Source organism: Hippoglossus stenolepis, chromosome 18, assembly GCF_022539355.2.
Source record: "Hippoglossus stenolepis isolate QCI-W04-F060 chromosome 18, HSTE1.2, whole genome shotgun sequence".
NCBI lineage: Eukaryota > Metazoa > Chordata > Actinopteri > Pleuronectiformes > Pleuronectidae > Hippoglossus > Hippoglossus stenolepis.
In genome coordinates, this window is record NC_061500.1 from 14,955,686 (window position 1) to 14,964,790 (window position 9,105).

General features: G+C 41.9%; 1 protein-coding gene across 2 annotated transcripts; it reads left to right on the forward strand.

Annotated features, from left to right (window-relative positions):
* The first annotated feature begins 1,076 nt into the window (after positions 1 to 1,076).
* Positions 1,077 to 8,819, forward strand: zgc:63972 (protein CutA homolog). Of its 2 annotated transcripts, XM_035183935.2 has the most exons (6): positions 1,081 to 1,422; positions 2,482 to 2,630; positions 3,787 to 3,846; positions 5,945 to 5,990; positions 6,094 to 6,143; positions 7,532 to 8,811. In XM_035183935.2, the coding sequence occupies exons 1-6, from the start codon at positions 1,324 to 1,326 to the stop codon at positions 7,632 to 7,634; spliced, it is 507 nt and encodes a 168-aa protein (XP_035039826.1). In that variant the 5' UTR covers positions 1,081 to 1,323; the 3' UTR covers positions 7,635 to 8,811. The 2 variants fall into 2 exon arrangements, with proteins under 2 accessions (XP_035039827.1, XP_035039826.1); XM_035183936.2 differs by lacking the exon at positions 3,787 to 3,846 and having other exon boundaries at positions 1,077 to 1,422; positions 7,532 to 8,819.
* The last annotated feature ends 286 nt before the right edge of the window (positions 8,820 to 9,105 follow it).

Below are 9,105 nucleotides of genomic sequence, written 5' to 3' on the forward strand. Positions count from 1 at the left end.
AAAGTTTTAAACTTGTTAAACCAACAGCAATCGTGTATATATATATTTATATACATATACACAGTGAGCTGCCTGCGTGTTCTAAAACTGAGTCACTGCACCAATGTTAAAATCAAGGCAAATTGGTGTATTCTAGAGTTTTCTGCCCAAACCGGTGAAAAAAAACTAACCGATCCCGACCCCAAAACGACAGGCATTCTGTATTTGTGTCCATACCCGACTCGAATCGGATGTTTTTCTTGATTACAAGCAAGAGCAGTGGGAAAAATCAAGTAGCTAGCTCAGCCAACATGACCGAACCCAACCCGCATTTCAAAATATTTTGTCCAAACCCGGCAATTATTGACAGGCTCAGCTCAGGTATCCACACACTCTCGTGCAGCCGGTGTAACATTAAAACCATTCTCCAGTTTACAATGTGTTTTTCGAAAACAACTTTGTGAACCCTGCAACTTATCTTGTGACCATTTTGATGACCACTGACACAGGAGTAAAACAAACAAAATGTAGTTTAAAGTTCCAACACTGAAGGGCATCCTTACAAAACAGTGGTAGCTTCACATTACCACAACACAACACACACACACACACACACACACACACACACACACACACACACACACACACACACACACACAATATCTCTTTTCTCTTTTTTCTCTCTGTCTCGCTCACTGTCTCACTCTCACACAGACATACACACACACGCTCTCTCTTTCCCCCCCTCCCTCCCTCTCTTTATCTCTCTCTCACACGCACACACTCTTTCTCTCTCTGTCTGTGTGTGTCTCTCTCTCACTAACACACTTAAAAACACTCTCTCTTTCTCTCGAACACATGTACACACACACATTCTCTCTATTCTCTCGCACACTCACAACCTTTCTCTCTTTCTCTCCCTCTCTCCCTCAGTCCCCCTCCCTCTCTCATACACACACACACACCCACACTCTCTCACTCTTAGTGAGTTGTGTTCACACACGGTTAAAAACACCAAAGCCGATTATGACCCCGGGCAGGAGGCAGGGGCAGCGGAACGGTGAACGAGCAATTTGATTGGTCCGCTGTTGTGTCAGGAAGAGTGAGCAGCCAATTGAACGGCGCAGACATTAATCACTGTCCTTGACCTCCAGAGCCACCTGTCAACACATCAACACACCTCTTGTTTAAAAGCGATGACTTCCCACACCGCAGCTGTTTGAACGAGGCATGGAGCGGGTCTAGAAATGACAGCACACCAGTTATACAGGGACAGGGACTGGTAATGAATGAACTTGTGCACAGTGTGACCCGCCTTGTGTCTGCAGCAGCTGGACTGAGGGGATGACATTCGCTGCCACCACCAGGATGCTCCTCCAGTGGTGCCACAAAGAGGCCCTCTCCCACTCTGCCCTCCGCTCGGTGCTCTTCATGTCATTAATGGTAAGAGATTATTTTTATGGACTAGACTCTAGTGATGATCACTCTAGTCACTAGAGTAGATCACTCTAGTGACTAGAGTGATCATCTCAGACATGAAAACCTTTTTTGGAGCAAAGTAACCCATGATGAGAAGAAATTGGAAATACTATAGACCCTTTTCACTGCAGCCATTTTGACATGAAACAGTAGTTAAACACAGGTGTTAATACTAATCACATTCTTTAAAGGGATAGTTCACCGAAAAATGAAAATGCACTGCCGTTGGAGGATGGGGTGAAGTGTTCGAGTTCACAAAACTCCAAATCCAATACAATTGAAGTAACTGGTGACCACTTCTTCAAACGTAAAAAAAAACAACAACAGAAGAAAAACATAAAATGCCTCCATGCTGCCTCTGAGGTGTCAACCAAGTGTCCATAAGCCCCGACATTCAAATTCTACTCGACACGGCTGTTTCTAGCCTCAATGTCCGCTGTTATCCTCCTCTGGAGCCGCGTTGATGTTGGCGCTCACAAACCGCACCAGTTTAAAGATGTGGTCACCAGTTACTTCAATTGTTTACCCCTGATTTTCATTTTTGGGGGAACTATCCCTTTAATACTAATCACATTCATTTAGGTCTTGCTCTATCGCGATAATTCATGCGATCAGTATTAACACCTCTGTTTGCCTTCTAATTCATATCAAAATGGCTGCCGTGGAAAATGTGTATTGTGATAAATTTGTATTTGTGTCCCTTTAGCATGTTTGTGTTGCATGTATCCATGTCTGGCTGCAATGCTGCACAAAGAAGTAGGGCAGATTATAATTTGCTTGATGCGTCCGAGCCGAGCCAAGGCACAGCTGTAATCATTTATCTGTGAAGGACAGCGCCAAATAATAAGGGGATAAATAGTGAATCCAATCCAAACATGGCAAACCTTTCAGTGGGTGGGAGATAATTAAATTGCACTTCCCCCCTCATGCAGACGTATGTGACAACCACATGTTCACATCATTTATGTACAGACCCAATCGTCCGCCTCCTCTTTGAGTCTGTTGTTGACATGTCTTCTCCAGCTGCTGGTCCTGTCTGTGTCCCTGTATCCTGGGTTGTGGTCCATTGGCGTCCGGCTTCACTCAGCCCTCACGGGGAGCTACGTGCCAGGCCACCACTCGGTGCTGCTCCTCAACAGCCCCAACGAACAGGCAGCCAAAGACATCGGCAGGTACAGTGCTGAGTGGTCACCGCAGTAATTTCAGGTTATGTGTCACAGTCTTTAAAACTGAATGGCAGTCAGTCGAGCGCATAGCTCCGCCAAACAGTCCCCTTAAATTCAATCTAGCCACATGATTTTTCAGGCAATCATAAATATCAGTTCCTTAAACATTCCAGATTTTTGTCATCAAGATGCAGGAGTTATCCCCATCAGAACTTTGTGAAAACTCTCACAATGTTAAGATAAAGATAAAGAAGGTGATAAAAAATGTCGTTATCCGAAACTTTGTTTGGATCCACACCTCAAATTGAATATGTTCTTTCCTTTTTACAAATCTGAACGTGAAATCAATTAGTCCAAGACTTGCATAACATATGAAAAAACAAAAAAAATCATATTCCATCCACTAAAGTTGAGGAGGTGGGTTTATGCCCTATACTGCAGCCAGCCACCAGGTGGTGATCAAGTAGCTTTGGCTTCACCGTTTGGTAGCAGTCCCGTCGTCCATCTTTACAGTATATACAGTCTATGCTCTAGCTTCATATTTACCTCACAGAAATAAATAGTATCATCTCATCTAACTTTTCTGCAAAAAAAGTCAATAAGTTTTGGAATTTTCCATTATTCTTGATGCTGATTAAATTATGTCTCTTCGGTGTCTGAATTGCGATTTGCAATTTTAGTCGAAGTGCAATTTAAGTCAGTGAGGCGTTAGTGACTTTTCTTTACAGAGGGGAGAGATACAATCTTGTCAACCCCACAACTGGTGGAGCGCTGCGTTTGCACTCTCATCTCCTTGGTTTTTTGCTGCATGTAAATGAGCTCAATCAATTTACCACATGTCAGGACGAGAGAGTAGCCACAGAGCAGACGCCAGAGAAGTAAATCACTTCGTCTTCCACGAGCCCCTGGTGTGAGGAGGGAAGATTGTGGAGCTGGTGATAAACTATGATATTAGCTGAGCTGCGGCAGAAAGCAAAAGTTTACTGTCTTTTCTGTTTTCCGTCGAGAATTTACTGCATTCGCGTGTTTTTCCTGCAGCTCACTTGAAGAGCACCGTCAAGAAAAAGCTGTGTTTCATGATGCAATTGATAAACAGCTGGTGTGCCCCCCCCCTCCCCCTTGTTTCCATCCTCGCTCACTTTTGTTCTGTTTTCTTTTCCAGGGCGATCATGGAGAGGCGGCTGGCAGCCAGTGTTAACATTCTCTGCAGGACCTCCACAATGTAAATCATATCTGACCCCTGCCTTGACACAACTTTCTACCAAGCTGAACGAGCTCAGGCTTCATCCATACTGCTACGTTTTGGTTTGAAAACACATTGACTCGGCGACAGATACACCCAACGTCCACACTACTCTGGAGTTTTAGAGCCACTAAAATTGAAATGTTTGGAAACGCTGTTGCACCTTTTTTAGAAAACTCTAGGGGCAGCATTTTAGTCTGAACAGACACTGAGATGTTTTGAAAACGATGATGCGAACAATCACCACACCCCCTCGCTGATTGGGTCTTTTCTGCTACAAGGTAGCCTTCGCTTATTCGTCGGGCTCCTGTCACATGACCCCCCTTCAGCTAGAAAACAACAGGCATTAGCCTCGGCTACTAATGTAGAACGCAACATGGATAATCAATTACAAGCGTTGCTGACCCCGTTGTCTTTGCTAACAGCTGTTGTGCAATTAAATCACCATTTTATAACGATACAAGTGTTTACATAAGTACAAGTGTAGCTGTTATACGAGCAATCTGGGACAATTGCTGTCTCCAGAGGGACACTCATGCCCATTTTATGTGCATGGTCACATGGACGGGGATTGAGTATGGACGGGGATTGAAAATCATACGGACTAAAAACACTTGTATGGACTGAGATCAGTTTAGTTTTAAAACTCTGTTTTCAAACAAAAACGTAGTTGTATAGATGTTGCCTTGGTTATAATGTCTCTCACACACATGTAGACACCTACACTTATATACACATATGTTGTAGATCGCATTGCTGGTGGCTGAGGAAACCAGGAGGTTGAATGGGCTGCGTCTGATGACTTTTTTTTACCCGTCACTGGAAAATGTGTGGCAGTTTGGCCTCCCAAACAAGTGTAGTGTGTTTATATGCACGGTGTAGCTTTCCTGTTAATGTATAACCATAAAAAGGGACAAGGAAGGAAACACTCAGGTGGAGTAGAGGTGAGACGGTGACGGAATAGAAAAGGTACAAACATTAAACCTGAAACCCAAACAGAGGTTTAACCTAAAAATAGAACATGTGGTTGGATTAGTTTAAGGTGGAAGGTGTTGATGGAGGTGGTCAGGTGTTTGTAAGTGTGTGTGTGTGTGTGTGTGTGTGTGTGTGTGTGTGTGTGTGTGTGTGTGTGTGTGTGTGTGTGTGTGTGTGTGTGTGTGTGTCAGGTATTACTCATGTCTTGAGACCTAAATCCATTTACCGTCACATTATCTGGACTTGTCTTCCTTATGTGGACAACCAGCAAGTCCCCAAAACATAAATGTTTTAAGGTTAGGTAATATGAAAGTAACGACCCTGTTTTAGAAATGTAAGGAATCGAGAGTATCTGTATTTGTGTTGAAATGTCAGAAATGTAAATACTCAAGTAAAGTGCAGATATCAGCAAAAATCAACTCAAGTACGTTAGCAAAGTATTTATACTTCGTCACTTCCCATTTCTGGCATTTGGTTAGTTATGTGCGATACCACTGATTTTCTTTTCCAATCCAATGCCAAGTAAAAGGGTGGTAACGATGATACCAATATCAAGGTATTACACTAAGACATAGACTATTCTTTCTTATTTTTTCAAAAGAATTATCACCAAAAACCAAAGGGCAACGCTCCTCTTTTAGTCCACTGCTGCATGACCTCATCATCATCAGGAGACATCTAATCATCTATTAATGGATATTTGTGTTTAAGATTCTCACTTAAGACAAATGAAGTCTGTGCACTGCTTTAGATTAGCTTAGGCTATGCTTGGTGTCTATTGATGAGGAGTGTGTTTCAATATTTATCTTCACATTTGTCATGCAGCATTCTTAAATGTGGACTCTCAGTTTGTGGCGTGCTGTCTTTCACTGTCCACAAATAAAAAAGAAAAGAGGCAGTTAAAGTCATAAAAGCCTCAAGAGGAGCAGGTTGACAATATGATTACAAGCTGTGATTGTTGTGCTCTTTCATAAAATACAGTTTTTTACAGAACGTAAAGGCTCTGCACCTCGTACACACGCTGGTACTTATACTCCACGGCCATTTACAGGCCTTTACGTAGTACAATAGCTGTGACGTCTTCTCCTCTCTGCGTCTGTAGGTACTATTGGAAAGGCGAAATCCAGGATGCAAGTGAAATTCTGATGGTAAGTGTGGTGAGAAAGTCCTTCAGTGATCAACACGTACTCACTAGGCCTGTTGAGACGGCCGTCACAGCTGTAAAATGAGACGTCTCTGTTGTTGTTGCAGCTGGTGAAAACAAAGACCTCCCGGATCCAGCAAGTCACAGATTACGTGAGGTGAGGTGTCCCCGTATGTAATATTCGCTTATTTCAGTGTTGTCATTGCGAAAAACGTTCATGTATTTAAGGGTTTTAAGCTTTGTTAATGCTGTGCACACCGCAGTAGACGTGCACTAACAGTTCTCTGTGGGTATTTTTAATGAGGGCCTTATTGTGTGCGTGAAATGTATTTACTTACAAGGGGCTCGGTAAAGAACAGCTTTCATTTGGAAAAGCAGTCACTGCGATCAAACAACATTTTATTCTTAAAGAGAATATTTTATAATATAGCAACGTTGCTTACGTGCTCAGTTGTGTAACTGTTGGAAGAAAATGAAGCAGAATTAGTTGTTTTTGCTCAAAATAGGGTTGTTTTTTAGAGGTCTGACTTCATAAATGATCCAAATTCAAAAGCAGATACATTCCTAAGGAAAAATATGGCCATTGATTATTAGATTTTCAATAGAGCTGCAGAAGATAGTGGACGTTTAATGTCTTTATCTATATATCTACATTTTGCAATGTCAGGTGCAAGGTCTTACATATTCTAAGTGGAAATTACTAGTAGGAACTAATCCTTATTTCCTTTTCTAAACTCAGCATCAGAGGCTTTAAACATGCTGATCTACACAGGATATCTTCTAGATCTGCAGGTGTTAGGCAGTGAAGCCCATGATAACATTGTCTGAAGACAAGTAGGTTTTTCGCAGTGTCACCATTATTCAGTTAAAGGTCGTGTTGTGAGAGGGATTGAACAGGTGCAGCCGGCTTTTCCTCTTTTTTTTTGTTTTACTTGGAAGCCTCAGTCAAAACAAACTAGAAGGGATGTAGAGGTTTGAAGGAGTTACTGATGCGAAGTGTAGAAGTCAAATGACATAATGGCAAAGACTAAATACACCTATATGTATAAAAGGGCTTGTTTATAAATACTGTAGTTACGTGCGCCAATAGGAGGCTATGTTTTTATTGTTGTTTAACTTTCTCTTGGCAGGATTATGTAAAAACTACTGAACCATTTTATAAAAACAGAAGAAACCATTAACTTTTGGATTTGATCAAGGGGGCGGATCCATCCAAAGGTCAGGCATGTGTAGAGGGCTGATGTCTATGAACATGTCAAACTAGATGCGGATCCAGTTACTTATCCCGATTTTGTGAATCAAAAATTATTCAGTTCAGTGGAACAATAAGATTTCCTTTCAGAGAATGGATATTTTCCCTGTATTTAATGTAAGCAGTTTGCAGTAAATGTCTGTGTACATTGTATATGAACCTGATCTGAATATTTGTGTGTGCCATATGATGATGAAGTGGCCAATCAGCCTTGGCGGAGGTTTGCACTCTCCGATTGTCCCTCTGGTTGGTTTTATGTGACATGTTTGTGTTTGTGACGCTCCCCTTTCAAGGTCTGTGCATCCCTATGCAAACCCAGAAGTCCTTAGCTTCCCGGTGGAGGACGGCAGCTTGGCTTACATGAAGTGGATGGATGAGGCCATTCCAGATGACTGATGCATCACTAGAATCAAATCCACTCTCAGCAGCAGCAGCAGCAGCAGAAGGAGGAAAACAGCGATTTGTGTGCACGCTGTTGTTTGAAGGCTTTCGGATCACTGTGGTGGAGCACTCGACTGAACCAAAGTTCACTACATGACATTTACATTATTTCATCTTGCTGCTCTGATCTTTTCACAGTGAATTCCACAATAGACTGTGGAGAGTGTGGAGATTTCAGCCTTTATACGAGGTTTATACCAGAGCCTCAGAAAATACATGTTTCTGATTGACTGCCAGCTGTCAATCATAATTGTATAACACGACGGGGGAGGGGGGGGGGGAGCAGATCCAGTCGACCACTGCAGAAACTGACACAACATGGATTAAAGCGACTGCTAACTAACTTTTGAAGGTGGACAATTTTTTCATCATGCATTCTTCCTCCACCTCTTGCATTATTGATTTCATATGGATACACTTCTTATACAGGTAACGCTCTCCTCTAACAGCAGTAATACTTTACGGATAATTACGAAACTTGGTGGAAAGATGCGGTATGGGTCAGGAAAGAACCCCTTACCTTTGGTGTTGATATGGATCAGGTGGCAGATCTTTTTTTTTTTCATTTTCTTTAACATTGCGAAATTGGGTGTTTTTCAACATTTTAATTGATTTATCGAATCTTTTTTTTTTTTTTAAACAGGCATATATCAGGGGACTGATATTTATGAGTGTGTCCAATTTGGTGCAGATCCAAATAAAAATGCGGATACAGTGAATTTAAATGTGTTTCCATAAGTTGGGCCTCAGCTGAGTGTCAATCTAATGCTGTTTGTTATTATTGAGAATTTGCATTTGCAGTTTTGGAACATATTAAGGGTATGACAATATATAGCACAAGGGAGATTGGTTTGTCATTGTCACTTTTAGCCTCTTTCTGAACATATCATTGCCCATACATGCGTACCTACACACATATATTACCTGATATGTCGTGTTGTGAATTGGAAAGTCAGCTGCGCTTTAGCAAAACGCTGAGTCCTCACAAAAAATAAACTTGCTCAGCAACATTGGAAGGAACATGATGTCAGAGCAACGTGCAGGTACCTAGCGTTCAATACTTGATTGATTTATCAGGCAGTATAAGAGGAACACAGACCCGTGTGGCGGGCGCGTGCAGCCTTACTATTTCCTTTATTGGCGCGGAGGTTGTAGGTAGTGACACAGAACTGTTGCCTCGAGCACATTTAAAACTAAGATGCAATACTGCTGAATTTGAGTCCTGATGCTCTGCTTCCAGGTGAGCTCAGCTTGATGAAACATTATAACCTCCCCTCTATAACACAGAGGATAAAACAAACAGATATGACTGATAGTACTTTGCATTATTGTACATTTTGATCTTTAAAGTCTCTCTTGTGTATCGCTAATGAGAAACAAAAGAACTGCTGCTGTAAGAGCATGTCTCACTTGGATAACACATCCT